The 16,428-nt window shown below is 39.5% G+C and overlaps 1 protein-coding gene across 8 annotated transcripts; it reads right to left on the bottom strand.

Moving 5' to 3' along the window:
* Positions 1–1,082: 1,082 nt before the first annotated feature.
* On the bottom strand, positions 1,083–14,566 carry COPS3 (COP9 signalosome subunit 3). Of its 8 annotated transcripts, none has more exons than XM_062588183.1 (12): positions 14,437–14,560; positions 11,647–11,776; positions 9,752–9,864; positions 9,598–9,647; positions 8,699–8,791; positions 7,860–8,039; positions 6,484–6,624; positions 4,768–4,941; positions 3,670–3,756; positions 3,233–3,346; positions 2,577–2,657; positions 1,083–2,320 (listed from the first exon to the last, which is right to left on the bottom strand). In XM_062588183.1, exons 1-12 carry the CDS (start codon positions 14,489–14,491, stop codon positions 2,267–2,269), a joined length of 1,272 nt encoding a protein of 423 aa, XP_062444167.1. In that variant the 5' UTR covers positions 14,492–14,560; the 3' UTR covers positions 1,083–2,266. The 8 variants fall into 8 exon arrangements, with proteins under 8 accessions (XP_062444167.1, XP_062444168.1, XP_062444172.1 ...); XM_062588184.1 differs by lacking the exon at positions 14,437–14,560 and adding an exon at positions 13,902–14,114; XM_062588188.1 differs by lacking the exon at positions 14,437–14,560 and adding an exon at positions 13,902–14,051 and having other exon boundaries at positions 8,699–8,859; positions 9,752–9,809.
* Between the last annotated feature and the right edge of the window lie 1,862 nt (positions 14,567–16,428).

Raw genomic sequence — 16,428 nt, forward strand, 5'->3', positions numbered from 1 at the left:
CTTAAAAACAGATCAAGAATAGGATTATATATAATCTGAAACTATCATATAGCAATTTATACTATCCTTTTGACATGTAGTATGGATTTACTTTACCTACTTTAGGTAAAGGAAAAAAAAAGAGAAAAAAGCTGCTATGTGTCAGCTGCACGTATTGGTTCGCTTGTAATTCCACATACACAAAAGCCACTGCAACAGCTCTCGGCAGATACATCGATGTTCACTAACAGGAACTAGTGCTACAAAACCTTAGCCATGCTAAGTGCACATTTCTGGTTCAACCTTCACAAAAGCATTCTTCAGACATTCTCCCCCAGCAAGTGATCCCCTGGTGACGTAAGGCGAACTTTCCACGTACTTGTCTACGTGGCAGTTTGAGGTTAGCCACTGTCAGTCCTTTCGGTGACTACTGCATACGATTGTAAATATTTCTACAACCCAACCTCATGCTTGGGCCCACAGCACTATGAATCACGTTTTTAACACTTCCACAGTACCAGAGCAGGAAATCGTCTAAGTATGTTCACCATCAAAATCACTGCAGGATTAACTAGGAAAAGATTTTTTAAAAAGTCATAAATATCTTTAATTACAAGGCTGGTAAGGCAAGTTATGAAAAACAAGATTTTGCTTTAAGATTAGGTGTAAAAGTTGCCTTCAAATATGGAAGCTGCTATGATAGGAAGCACAAGTACTCAATGGTGAGCTACTAATACTAGGGACCTATGCTGTGTTCAGTAATAAATTGCTATTTGATACTTTAAAAACTTTATTCACCACCTAAACAGCAGCCTGGGGACACTTTTCTACTAGAGAGAGCATCACTGTCACAGAGGCTCTGCTAGAACTAAGATGGCAGTTTTAAATGAAAACCCCAACAGTTCTGAATCAGCAGTGGAAGCACAAATGGTATATTTTCAAACCATCAGTGACCTCAAAACATACAAAGTTTCACACGGCAAGAGCCAGAAATGCTTAGTTCCCATTTAGGCACCTGAAAAAAGCTGGTAGGTTATCAGCAGTAGCAAGCAGCTCCTATTCAGGTGTTTAAGTAGGAAGCACTGGATGCTGAGCTGCTCACATTCTGACTTCATGGCAGGTTTATTTATGTCTGATAGCAGGAGATTTGCACTGACATGAAGCGTTTCAAAGATGCTTGAACAATAATGATCTTCAAATACATTAGGAGCTACAGAAAAAGAGCCCATTGATTCAAAGAGCAAAGCACTTAAGGAATCCAGTGACAACACTGTGATGTTTGACATAGTGATTTAAGAAAACAGATGTTATTCTAGCACGTTATTTCCAAATAGAACCCTGCTTTTAGGAGAGCTGTGTAGGATTCTATCATAAAGAATTTCTTTGGAAACAAAGAAAAGATCTGTAGCATGGCCTTCACTTAGACTGATTTCCAACACAGAAAAGTATCAGATGGTTGAATAAAAACTTCTTTATGCCATATTGTATAGGAGCAAGAGTTCTTTCAGTGTGAAGAACTTCATTTCCAGCATCCCCCAGAACACCAGGGTCTTCTAAATATCCTTTTGTTTAGGCCCAAGAAATTTGATCTAATAGCAAACATTATTAGGAAATACTTTGTACCAGAACTTAAAAAAAATCATAAATAGCTGTCATATATAGATGCCCTACAGTGTTTCTGCATTTCAAGAAAACCACCTTACAAGGACTCAATTAATACGCTCACCTTTTCGAGAAGAACACGGTTCTTATTTCATCATTTACTAGACAGCAGCCAACTACACAGGACATACGCAGCTTATAAACGTAGAGAGTTTTACTCAGATTTTCCACTCCTCCCCCACCATACATATGATGAATCTGCACTTGCAGCCAACTTCAAATACAAAATAATGAACCAGTAATTCTCGGTAAGTGAACCAACACTAGCTTGTATTCTTCCCTGAATAAACACTTTTTTGCAGAAGAGGAAAAGGACTGCTACAGAAACACAGCAACATTCAAACCCTTTAAAACAAAAGGTAGATTATTTAATGCATTAACGATGTTAATCTGAAGATAAATAAATCCACAACAGACTTAAGTTTCTTTTGAGATTTCCTTTTTCTTTGCAGAGAATATTTCTGAAATTATACAGTACTGAGGGTGTTCTTTTATTTTCTTAATGTCCAGGTGAAAAGCAAAGCTCAGTTCTCTCTGCTCTCTTCATGGAACTCCTCAATGCCCTAATCCAGGCGCGATTCTCTTAAGCTTTTGCTTGAAAGCGGAGTGGTGAGCAACATTAATTTCAGGAATAACTGGATGGTTTGGTCCCTGAGTCATCTTCTTGAGATCCCATACTCTGGAAGGCAAAGAGTTATTTCTTCAAAGACAAGCCTGAAGATTTACCTTTGAAATAGACAACTTCAAAGTTAATAGGCAGGAAAATAAAGTGCATGTGAAATAACTTACACTTCTTTTTTGCTTTTTATAAAGCATTATCTTTAACCAAATTACATATATATGGAATCATCAGCACTAAGTACTGACATTCAGTTTAACACATACTCAATGCACTGAATGTCTTCCTTACTTTTATAGGATACTAAGCCAATTACCTTCTGCACAAACTGAGGGTTCACAGTGATCTCTTGATCCATGGCTTTCAGTCGTTCATCAAGCTCTATACATTTCAGCATCTTAAAAAAAGGTGAAAATATTAAGTTGATTCTTTTGTCCAGCTTGTAACAAGATGTCAAGATATTCATGGCTTAAATATGTAGAACAGAACAGGTTAGCCATCACAAAGGTTCCAAGTCAAAATGTTCTTCTCCGTTTCCTAAACGAAAGCATGAGGTCATTTTTCTATTTTTGATGCACGTCTTCCTAACCATCTTTAAGGCCACTGTGACAGACAGTCCCACAAGGATCAACCACTTCAATGTGCAGGTAGCACAATCACCGAACACTTTAGACTTGAAGTCTAAAGCTCTAAAAATCTCTAAAACGGTCAATTCAAGTCACTAATGTTATGCAGTCTACTGAAACAGCTCAGGCTGTACAGAAGATACAACAGATACTACGTTCATAGTAACAGAATATTAATCTAAGACACTTAAATATGAGTACTGTGAAATACTACAGTAATCATTCACAGTCCTGATTCTCTAAATTTATAATGACCTAGCCTGACTTCTTCTTGCAGATTTCTAATTATAGACTAGGGTTCTTCAGCAGAAATTCCAACAGCAAAAATACCTCAAAGATTATTTACCTCCTGATCAATGTTATGAAGCATAGCTGGATTGTTATATTTTTCAGGATTATCGTGGAAACAGACCATACCATCTTTCTGATTAATACTTGCAAAGATTTCACCATCTTCTATCTGAAATGAGAGAGGGTTTAACATAAGTTAGAACTAAGTATGGAATTTTATGCAGCTGCGAGACATGGATGGCTTGTAGAGGCATCTTTTATCTTGTTTGCTTTCTATTTCTTAACAATTTTCTGAAGACAAATGATGCATGTCTCATTTTAAGCAGAGTATCTTTTAAGACTTCGAGAACAGAGTAAACACCACAGCATAATAACAGGGTTCTTTCACCCTGAAAAAGAACCATCCTTCAGCCATTCTAAACATTCATTACAAAAACCCTGAAAGCTCTTGATTTGGATCAGCTTTTTAATTAGGATAGTAACAGGCCTTACCATGTGAAGGACATACTTTTCTGCTTCTTGGGGTCCCGACAACTGCACTCGACTTGCCATATCTTGTAATGATAATGTAAGAAATGTCTGAAATTTAGAAAGTATCAAAACATTAAAACCTGATGCTGACAACTCTTCCTATCAAACCTTCAGGGCCTATAAAACTTTATTTATTTATTTATTTTTAAGTCTGATGGGCAGGATCAAGCAGAACATGTAGTTATTACTTACAAAAGCCACCAGAGAGGAAGAAATGACTTAATTCCCAAAGATGGTAATTTGTGCTCTGCAGACATGTATAAAACTAATGGAGTCATTATTACATTTCTGCAATCTCTTCTTTACCAGAGAACCAAGTTCAATCTCTTCCGTCATCTTTTTACATGAGTAAGACTTGCCCATTTCTTGAATTCACTTCAAAATACGTATGTATTGCTTTACTTCAGAGGTTAGTTCCACTTCATCAAACGTCACTTAAGTTAAGCTCTCTAAAAAATAGCTTTCCCCAATCATCTTTAAAAATTAGTCTGATCTCTTGAGCTCAAGTAGCATATCACTCCACCGCTTTTGTTTTACCTTTACTTCAGATACTCCCAAAATTTGTCCCTTTCACTCACTCCTCTCTAATGAAACAACCTGTAAAGTTCAGGTTTCCTGTCTTTTGGGAAAGATGGTAGCAGTGCTCATGACTTTTTTGGTTACACATAGAAGTTTTTACAGGACAAGTTCTCTCATTTGAGCTAGCAAAACCACTGATTTAGATTAGCACACTGCCACATGTACCAAGATTTGGAAGCTTCAGGACAAAAAGGAAGCAGACAAGCAAACATACACTTTCTATTTAAATTAAAGCAGCTTCCCATGGCAGTATTCATATTGAACCACCTTTTAGATAATATACAGGTAGCCAGATGAATTTGCTTCCTATATAGGACATTACAAAAACTCGTAGTGCTGTTTCAGAGAGGTGAATTGAAGTTTTAGCCATTTCACTGTGAGATTATTACATTATCAGTTTGCTCCGATTTTAATAAGAGTAGAACTGTTTGGAGAAGACTAATCACTCAGTTTCTCAACAAAATAAAACATCCATCTTACCTTGGTTAGCCTTTGAATATTCTTTTTGTAAAGAGATGACAAGCATTGCTTAACCAGCCCCATATTGTTATCCCTTGTGAATGTTTCACTGTGTTTGTTCACCAGATTTCGAAGCTCTGAGGGTTTATTGGTTGAATAAACTTGTGCTAATTCATGGTAGGCATTGCTAAGGGGCTGCAATAAAAAATAAATAAAAAAATAAAAAAAAAATTTCCTTGAAGAACATGGAGTTCAACCAGCCTCGCAATATCTATTCACTATTTCAATTTTTAAAAGCTCATGCAAGTATAAAAGTGAATTTAAGTAGCTCAAGTTTCTTTCAACTATATTACTTCAAAATGGTAGCTGGTTGTGCTTGCATAGTAGTACTTAAAGTAAGGAAATGATTTTTGGAAACTGCTTTTCGGACACAAAACAGCAAATTCTGCATTAATTAAAACAAGCATGCTTTTAGAACTGAGTGATTTTCACAGGAGCACAACTCTTCTGACAGCTGTTTTGTCTTCTACCCTATACCTGATCAAAATGCTTATGGACTCCTAACTCAGTGTTTCCAGAAGCTTTTACTCTTTAGAAAGCTAGAAATACTAGCTAGCTCAATATACTTCAATTCTCTAATATCTTAGAATGAGCAGACTACAGTTTCCTAAACAGAAGTATTCTCTGACCAACTCACAGTAAGCAAAACACTGAGAAGTAGACAGTTCAAGTCCAAATCTCACGCCAGCAAGGACTGACATAGAAGTAGGATCTTTGAACATCTATCTGTATTATACCTCACTCAACACTGTTAAAAACTGTTGGATTCTAATGTTATGCATCTCTGCTACACATACAATTGAAAGTACTTGAAGTGCAGATGCTAATTAGCACAAGTTCTGTTTCAGAACAAATTATCCAACACCAAGCACGCAAAATTTTAAACTAGCCTTGGGATTTCATTTTATTCACCTTCTCCACATACTAATCAGTAGTGAAGTAAACAGGAAACGTCTTCCAACCGCTTTCAGTTTTGTTAGCATATAAATTCTGATCACTATTAATCCTCTGCTGATACTGAAGATGTTACGTGTGAGATTTTATTTCCATTACAATTCAACGCATGTATTTCTAACTGCTTTACCGAAAAGGTCGGTAAAGCTTTCTTTCTGGAGGTGGGCAAATAACTAGAGCTGAAGAGACAAGCAGGTTTTTCCTCCAGCAGTCACATGGAATAGTTGGCTTAAGTGTACCATTTCCTAGAGTAGTTCACCAGCTACACATGGTATCAACTTCAGCTACATGAAGTTATAGTTGGACTTTTTTAGAACATGGGGACTGCGTGTTGAAAGCCAAGTGTAACTTGAGTCTTGTTTATGCTCCGAAAAGGTAAAAGCCTATCAACGGGTATGCATTGTCAGTGAACAAAGTATTTTTAATTGTGAAATCCTTTCAATCCAAAAATTTCCCCAGTTTAGGTTAAAAAACTGATATTGCCAATATGAACAACACAGTTTATGTTTGGGATAGACTTATGAGTTGCCACACTAACCATCCTTAACCATGCCTTTCATAGCCTATAAAGACAGTGAGAAGTGGCATTCTGGCATATGCATTATTTCCCATGATGCAAAACATTAAATAGTACCATAAAGTGAGGGTACAGAAATTCTTGACCCTATAGATAATAAGTTCAGATTTCATGCTCTATTATTCAGCTATATTCACAAAACTTACCTTAATGAATCTACCAACTATCTGGGAAGTGTATTTTGGTAGCTGTTGAACTTTGCCAAGTAGTATCAAAGAAACTAGAATATACTTTTTATACGACTCCAACATAATATGACTGACTGCCATGGCTGGAGTAGTTATTGCCTGAGTAAGAGAAAGAAATTAAATAGAAAATCAATATGCTTCCTGGTAGATCCCAATAGCTACTGCATGAGTAGAATCTCAGTCTAAAGCTGCAGCTACAGAGGATACAATGATATAAGAAAACTACTTTTGAGCATTAAAGCCTAACTTTCTTCTGTAAAAATTACTTAACCAAAAATGTCCTTAAAAAAGTAAATTCTATATCAGCTATTCAAAGTGTTTATCTTGCGATAATAAAGCCTATCTTAAAATAACTTTGATAAGACCAAAGCAAAACTTCCTTCCTTGGTATGTATCTAAAATTGTACTATAAATCACCTGCAGTTACTTGTTACTAGGAATGAAAATACAGATCCTGTAGGAGCTGGACTTGCACAGATCCTTAAAGAATTTAATATATTACATCACCAAATCTCAGACTTCGGTATGCTGGAAGAGGCTTGCAGGATAGGGAAAGAAGATCTTAGTACACTGCACCAGTGCTACTTAAAAGCTTGCCTTTGTTCACAGAAAAGAAAAATGCCACGCTAGTTTATTTTGTGCATTGGACAGCAAATTTTTCCACTGAATTTTTATCAGTTTCACAGCTGTCTTTTCTTTCTACAATATTTGCTGTTTTTACTTTCTCTGTGACTTCCCTCAAAGTTAACAAAGGTCTCCGGAAACAAAACCACTCAATTCATTTTACTTGAAAACACACCACTCTGCGTCAGCCTGTGAACTGCTTCTTATGTGACAGTAATAAGTAGGCATTTGAAAATATTTATAGCAAGATAAATATAACACCAACCTTTGAGTTGGTGCAATTTTATGGTGTAACAGTTACTTGGCTATCAAAGACCTTCTTAGAGGAATATACTTCCAAAGACAGTGTGTCATTATTTGTTACTTCACTTAAACAGAAAATCATCCAGGCTACACCTTCTATAAAATAACCTATACACTAAAACTCTCCCAAATCAGTTTTTATGTATAATTACGATGTACATGTGCAAAACCAAAAATCAAGGCAAACGATAGCTAGCAGTACAGATCTATTAACAGGACTATAACCTAAAGGTGAAGAACGAAAATAAAAACTGGAGACTCCCTGTACTTTAGAACTAGTTACATAACAGTTATTGGAAGTTTTGATGGCAATTCAGGGATGATACGTTCTCTCAACGTTATCACGTGAGCAATTTCTGCCCTTCAGTTGATCAGATTTTGAACTTACCATTTTAATTTAACATTACCTGTTCATAAAAGTAGAGTGCTCTTTCAAAGTTCTTTAGCCCAGTGTATATCATCCCACCGTAATAGTAGTAACATAAAAAGTGCTTTGCATCATACGCCCCGTTCTCTTTACAAATATCCATCATGTCCACATCTAGATATGGGAGGGCAGGTTTAAAGCATTTTGCTAACAAACAGAGCTACAAGAAAATAAACGAAATTTTCATAAATTAGCCATTTGTACTCAAGTTTTAATGACAAATTGCAACTAAGTTCATTTAGCACTATTTAATAAATATTACACTGTACATCAGTAGTGCTGTAAAACAGACTATTCGTTATGTCATGATATCTGAATAACCCATAATTTATACCAGTTCACAAACAGTATTATCTGAATCCTAAAGAAACTGTACTCTGACAAAGCTACTTGAAACTCCAGGCCTTCTAGACTATGTGCTGGCAGCACTAAATATTGCACTAAAAAAAACCCGTCCAAACTAAACCCCAGGAGCCAAGAATGAGACAGAAATGGCAAATTCAGGCCAAAGGCACTGACACAAACATGCCTTTTGTCAAACTGGAGCAAACGGTATCTGGATGTTACACTTGAACTGTCTACGTCTAGACAGAGCTGTGCGTGACTTTCAACTCAGAAGTAAAGTCAAAGGACTTTCAGAAGTCATGCACTAAACAAAATATCTGAGGAGAAGAAGGGGATTTTATTTCAGTATATCGTATTATTTATTACCAGAAAAAAACAATTAAAAGCCATTTTTACATTGCCATAGGTAACCATGAATTTCCCCAAAGTGTTATGGGTATTTTTAAGCTTCTCAGAATAAGCCCTAACTCTTACCTGGCAGAGATCTGCATGTATTGAGGTCAGCTGGTTTGTGTTCATCTGCATCTTGTCTATGGCTTGTCTGAGAATGCTAATTCCTCGCAGGGGCTGTCAGAAATTACATCTCTTTCAGATAATTTCTCATAGATGGCAGCACATTGGATCTTATGTTGACACTTACAAATGAAAAATAACACTAATTGATAGGTTCCATTAAGTAACAGTTAACTTGAGGTTCCCTTTTTGTACGATACTGCAGTCTCAGAAAATAAAATTAACTGTGGCTATATAACTTCTCCTGATAAACTAAAGTTAACAATTCTGCTCCAAAAAGACAACCTCATCAGAAATACAGTAGTTTGTATTCGTAATAGACCGTTTCCTTAACATCACGTGAAGTCCCACCAAAATCAAAAGCAATAACTTCACTTGGAGCAGGTTTGACCTCTATTTCTATTTCAGACTAGATTTCAATTAAAATGTCCCGGAAAAAAAAAAATCACATTTCTTGGCATCAAAATCATTACTCAAACTCTTTTAATTAAATGCCTAAAAATGAAAGGGAAACATATTTAAGAACGTTACATGACTGATGGGATAACATTGAAACTAGTGACACTGATTCACCAATACTAGCAATTTTTGTAGCTCTTTCCTACTCACATACTTATTATCTGAAGAACACTCTTGGCAGTGCTGGTGTGCGTGCATGTGTTTAAAATGATTCTCTCAACAAATTTTATCTTAAATTTTTCCTTGAAATCTAGTTTTAGGTTCATTACATTTTAGTAGACTTTTAAAAAGTAAAGAGTTGCATAAATATATCTAAAATGAAGGTACTGGGAAATCTGTATGAAGACATTAAGAGACTGGATATGTAGATAGCTTATTCACACTAGATGATACTTGCTCACCTGTTTTCTTTCCACAAGGGCATTTGTTAACTGGTGGCATAGGCCAGCAACTGAATACAATGTGGGGAAAAAAAAAAAAAAAACACAGTGAAAATCAAGAACATCAAAGTATACGAAGAGATTTGCATAGACTCTCAAAGCAAGATTAACTTACAAGTGTCTGTTGCATATCTAATGTGTTCCCCATTACAAGTGCTGATAAAAAGCTGCACCTGTGAGAATAATGTTTCGAAGTCAGGGATGCTGGGCATAGAAAACTTCACAAACCTAGAACAAGGCAGGAAAAAAAAAAAGAAAAGATTTAACACTTCACTTTGGGGGATGAATAAAAAAACTCCATCTCCATCTCTAAGTCTCTGTGGATGCATAAAGCTGCTCTGAAACAAATCCAAAGTGCGTATTACAGATGGCATATGATTTCCACTCCAGGACTACATACTTCACTTCAGTAAAAACATTCAGGCCACATTAAACATAGATTTCCCTAGCAGCTGCACAGTATTTAAAAACATGCTTTCAGCACACACCTTTATCTTGCATCTAGTGAAAAGCACAATTAAGAACAAACTGTGGCAAAAACAAGAACGGGTTTATTTGGTACAGTAATTGCAATCATAATTAAAAAAAATGGCTAAAGATGGTGAATTTTAACACTAAGCCACATACAACTTCTCTAGACACCTTTGGTTATATACCACCTTCTGCTTGAAGGTGCTGGAGATTCTTTACTATTAAATTATTAGATGCGTATCTCTTCAGAAGAGCTCTTGCTCTTCATTTCCACTCTCTCTTCATGTCAGACTACTCATTAGCACTCTGTAGCCTAAAAACTAATCTTATAGAAAAAGCAATGTGCAAGTCATGATGCTCATCTGACAGCAATGAAAATTTTAGCTATATATCCTACAAAAGTCACAAAAACACGCAGAAAAAAAAATCTACTCAATGGTGTTGGAAGGTATCCAATCCTATAGCAATTTCAGTTGCTATACACTGTAACACGCAGTTCAAACCTACCTGGATCATGAACCATCCTTCCCCACAAAGGTAACAACTATCCTAGTTACGTACTATCTCCCCTTCCCTGTCTCTTCAAAAGGTGTCGATCTACTTGCTCTAGTGCAGGGAGTTTTCCATGCCACAGTTTCAGCCAGGAATACACTTATCTATATGCTTCACTGATACCATCTCTTCAAATACTACATGTTAAATGTTCTTTCTTATATATAGTTATCTTCCTTCCTCCACCTGTTTTAAATGACTGGTTTTCACGTACCCCATGATATAATTCTTCTGTTGATACAATATAGGTGCCCTGCTTTTTGTAAATCCCATGATACATTTTTGCAAGATGCTAGTGAAGGGAAAGATACTAGGGAAATATTGTGTATTATCTTTGTATATTATATTCATTTTATTTCAAAGTGACAGTAGATCAAGAATCAGAATGCTGCTTTTTCCTTTAACAGACTATTTTAAATAATAATGGAACCTGCAGACACTTCCCTTGCAGTTCGGTACAGCTGGAAAATACTGTTTGAGCTTCACAGCCAAATATCCAAAAAACAAAAAAGTAACTTTACCTCACCTCAGCATCACCAAGGCAATTAAAGTATTATCTTAAAATGCAGACAGCACCAAGAACCTCAATGCTGACTGGAGACAAATATCCAAGAATTAAGATAAGAACCCATGCTTCACTGGGGGGCGGGGAGGGAGTTTTGCTTAATTCTTGCAGTCTGTCTCACTAATTCCCTGCCAGTCAAATAAAAAAAAAAAAAAAAAAGAAAGAAAGAAAGAAAGGAAAAAAGAAGACCTCAGTGTTATATCTTCTTGCTGAACATGTAGGGAAAAATACTTTCCCTTTGAAAACAAAGTTGCCTTGGTATTCTTTCTAATAAAATGTATATCGCAAAAGGAAATTAAGCACTTATAAGAAGTGTGGAGTAAAAGTATTTATGTCCAAAAGTAAGAAGTTTTGCTCACAGTTCATCATGCTTCCTGATGTTTTGATACTAAGAGATCTAATTAAAGAAAAACAACACTTACAAGACAGCAAGAACACCTAATGAATGTTCCTGCACATCCAGGGCACCAAGCACTGTATCCAGATGGGAGAGATTTTTTGCTAGCAGTTCTCCGCTTTTATTGATCAACTCACAAAGCTGGGTCATTTGCCCTGAAAGATGAAACATCATTGTCAAACTCTAATTAGAAAACACTTACGCATTCCCATACTTGATTACTTTTTTTCCTCAGATTATAGAGGAAAGCAAGGAGCAATCTCAACCACAGAAATTATTTTTTTTTGTAACACACTAGGCAGAGTCTTCAATGAGCGAGGCCAGCAGTATGTTTTTTAAAAGGAAACAGTTAAGCTTCCTGGCCTTTGAGACTGTAAAGAAAACCCTAAGAGCACAAACAGAACATGAAATGCAGCATCAACTCGCCTCATCAGAGAAGGAGCTTCAGGGGTCTCATATCAAAGCCAGGCTTCACCTGAGCTAAGTCATCAAGACCTTGGTCAGTTTATTGTGATTCAAAATTCTGTTTCATGCAAGAGTGATCTACATTTGCGCCTTCTAGATATTAGAGGGAAAAAACAATTCCTAGACCAGCACCCCTTTCCAAAAAATTGCAACATCAGGCTTTGTTGCTTGCTACTTCTCAAGTGCCAGATAAACCTTTTCAGATCTGCTTATAAACATTCTTTTGAAATAGATATTAAAATTATAAATAAATACATAAAATAGTAGGATTTTTAAAACTGTTTTTAATTTACTTCCTAAAATTAGAACTACAATGCTATTTTATTTGAGGGAGCTATAAACATAACATGAATGACAACTATTTTGAATTAGCAAAGCATGCTATAGCCAAAAAAGCCTTACAAATAAAGCAAAGAGAGATTAACATGAATTGCTTTCAAAATCTTCCCCCTTTTTTTAATTTAAAACCTTGCCCCTTTCTCTACTCTAAAGCAGAGGTTTCTTTTTCAATTTCAATCTCTGAAAAAGAAAAGGAGAAAGAAGTAGAGGTTCTCTCACCTTTACAAAAATCATCATGAGATGAAGAATAACGTGTCTCTATTCACACGGATTAACATTATTCTAAAATGCCTCTGGCCTTTTCCTTTGAAAAATAAAACTTGGGAAGCCTTAACAATGAAAACTTAACTTTGAAATAACAGAGAAATTTAAAGGTCCAAATGTAGGACCAAAGTCCAAGAACCCAGAATCACAGCCGTCATCCCTAAAACAGCACTCTCTACTTTGCATTAAAACTCCAGGTACATCCATCGAAATGAGTAAAGATTGTCAAACCTTCTGTAGTTTGATAATGCTATTTGAATAATGAAAAAAACTTATATCCTCCCTAAAAGGAAAATCTATCCACTGTACTGCTATCATCTAGCATCCTGTTCTTTTAAAAAATAATTAAAAAATTACACTATATAAGTAGAAATACCCATATCAGGTCAGACAAAGGTTTATCTATCTCATCTGCCATGCAGCCAAATGCTGATGCCCAGAGAAGAACAACAACACTGCAAGCATATATACTCCTGCATTCTCTCAAACTCCAGGAGTTTGCGCTCATGGGCGTACTACCTTACAAAGAGTGCCCAGCTGACTAGTCCCTAATGGAAGAATTTCCATGAAGTCGTTCAGTTTTCTCCTGAGCATTTAGCATCCACAAAATCTTGTAACAAAAAGGTCCACAGCTAAACTACATATGTACAAAGAAGCACCTTCTTTTGTTTGTTTTGTATTTGTATCTTGCAGGTACAATTAGTCTCTTGTGTAGAAAGATACCTTGAGTAGAAATTCTATACAATTAATGAGTTAAAATACAAAGTAAGAGAAAAATTAAGCTCTACCCAAATATAACTGGAAGAGATAAAGCCTGAGGCTAAGGAACTCATCAAAAACTGATACTTTCTTCTAGGGAGCAAATACCCCACACAGAAAAATACACTTTCATGAGCATCAGTATAGCCAGAAAGTTCAAGAATTAGGAAATACTGTACCCAAATACAGGAAAAATAAGAATCTAGCAAACAAAAAGTGAGAAAGTCTAACTAAGAATATTCAAACATCTTCTGAACATTTGGTTATGGTAACTCCAATGTAGAGTCTCAGACTCCTATCATATGCTTCCATAGCAAGTCAAAGAAAAAAAAAACTCAGCAGCAGAGATAAGGGCTTTTCAGTGCCCCAGAAATGAAGGTTGTCTTTTTCTGTTCATGTTCTGCTTTGCCCACAAGAAGAGAAGTATTTTAAAATACTCATCTTGCAACTTACACATTCGGTGACAGACTAGCATATACACTGTCAGTTAAGGTCCCCACTCTGTCACCTCTTCCCCTCTTGGATTTCAAGGCTTGGATTTTCGCATAGCTGCCTGCATCTTCTCCAGTTCGCTCACCTGAGAGCTCTGACTACCAAAAAAACACCGCTGTGCAGGTGCCTGGCAGAGGAAGCGATGAGCAAGGCGAGGCCACAGCCTGCCCACCATGCCCTGTCAAACCGGCCGCGGCGGAACCCTCCAAGTGCCCCTCCGAGCCCAGCCGCACGCGCAGCCCTACATCACCGCCCGCAGGGCGAGCGAGAGCCCGCCCGCGGCCGCCGCCGCCGCCGCCCGGGGCCCGGCCGCGCCCTCCACACCTGAGGGCGGGCGGGCGGAGGGGGGCAGGCCGCGGGCCGCCCTCCCCTCTCCCACACCCCCGGCGGCAGCGCGGGGCCGGCTAGGCCGCTCTCCGCCGGCCGCAGGCCCCTGCTCGGGGCGAGGCGGCGGGCGGGCGGCCCCGCTCCCCGCGCGGCTCCCCGCCGCGGTCACCTTGGGCCGAGAGCTGCCGGACGCTGTTGACGAACTGCTCCAGGGCCGACGCCATCTTGGCGGCTGGCGGCGCGGCCGCGCGCGCGCTGCGGGCGGGGCGGGGCGGGGCGGGCGGGCGGGCGGGGGAGGGAGGGAGGGAGGGAGGGAGGGGGGAGGAGGAGGAGGAGGAGGAGGAGGAGGAGGAGGAGGAGGAGGAGGAGGAGGAGGAGGGGGCGGCTCGGCCCGGGAGCGGCGGGGGAAGCGGGAAGGGGCCTCCGGCACGGGCGCTGCCGCCGCCAGCCAATCAGCCGCCGCAGCGGGAGCCGCGAGACACCCGCCGCCGCGCGTCACTTCCGCCGCGAGCCATCCCCTCTCGCGAGAGCGGCGGCCGCTCATCCCGCCCGCCGTGGTCGCCGTGGCAACCGCCGCCTTCCTCTCCCCACCGGAAGTACTCGCCCCCTTCCTCCCCCCGCGCTTCCGGGAGGCCATCTTAGTACGGGAAGCCGTGACTCAGCAGAGCGGGGAGGGGAGGTTGGTGACGTCATGATGGCGTCAGCCGCCCCCTCTTGTGTCCCGGTCTCAGGGGGCAGCGCCTGCTGTCCTGCCTCAGCGCAGGAGGTCACGCGCGGGCCATGTGGCATCACGCGCGCCGGCCTGCAGTAACGGTCCCGCTGTGAGGCAGGCGGCGAGGGCGGCGGTATGCGCCTGTGCTGCGAGGACGGCTGTAGAGTGCCTTCACGTCGGGAGTGACTTCGCAGCGAGGCCGGGCACCGTGCAGCTGTATTACCGCTTTCACAGGGGCCCCGACTTGGTGGCTGCCAACCGATCACGTGTAAATACCTTCCCTAACAGCACGGAACAAGATCTGCGGAGTTGGTTCCAAGGATTGGTTCCGCCATGACAGCAGTGGTCGTTCGGTTTACACAAATGCAAGCATGTTTTCCATCCCTGTGAGAGCCAAACTTGTAAAATGCGCTGTCCGGAGCTGCTGAAGGCAGGGAAGTTGTTGGGGCTGGGAGAACGTCCTTCAATGTGCCGTGAACAAGAAGGAAACTTTCTTTGTGTCATGAATGATGTGTGTATATTCGCTCACTACTTAGAAATGCCAAGTATGCTGAAATCCTAATCTTTGCCGTAAGCAAGATGCATCTGGTGTGAGCAAGAGCAGAATACGGACTTGAAACGTCACAGATTTTCCCTTGTAACCTCTATGTTTAACATTATGCACAACCCGGTTATCAGGAATTGTGTTCCTTTCTTTATTCACTCTATGACCTTCACCAAATCACTTGATCGCTGTAGCTCTTCTGGCCTGTATGTGAAACAAGGATAACATGCACCCCTGAAAAATATTCTGAAATTGGGATGAAATATTCTGGAATTAAAAATACTGTTACTACTGTCAACCAGCAGTATCTCTTCTTTCGCAGCTCAGCACTTACCTAATCTTGTTAGTCACAGTGTGAGGCCATCTCCCTCTTTATCAGCTTTAATCCTCTAAGTATTTTTGACCATACTGATCTTTGGTCTTGTGCTGGAATATACAAACCTTTATGGCAGGTAGTTTCTCTGTCTTTTGGCACTTAAATCTAACACCTTGAGTTTCTCTCTGCACGGCCCGCTTATGGCATGTTAACTTTTTTAGCACCACACATTATCATCACTATCTTAAGCATTTTACTGGGGCCAGATAACTTATTTGAAATGTTTATATCACCCATATAGGCAGAGCTGCATCACATCTAATGAGACCCTGGGCAAAATATAACTCCTCCCTGTGCACTGGCAGAAACGAGTACTATGTGGCAAGGTTTACTTACAAAAATCACCATCTGGATTGCATGTGCACACTGTGCCCCAAAACACATACTAGTGCATAAGCTCCAAAACGGGTATGAACAGACATGGGGCCATAGGGCAGAGACTGACGGTGTTAGTGAGGGATGGAGGAGAGGGTCTGTAGCAAGTAGCAGGTAAGAGGAGATGAACCGCTGTTACAGGCGCTGCACCATG

The sequence above is a fragment of the Rhea pennata genome, chromosome 15, assembly GCF_028389875.1.
Source record: "Rhea pennata isolate bPtePen1 chromosome 15, bPtePen1.pri, whole genome shotgun sequence".
Taxonomy (NCBI): domain Eukaryota; kingdom Metazoa; phylum Chordata; class Aves; order Rheiformes; family Rheidae; genus Rhea; species Rhea pennata.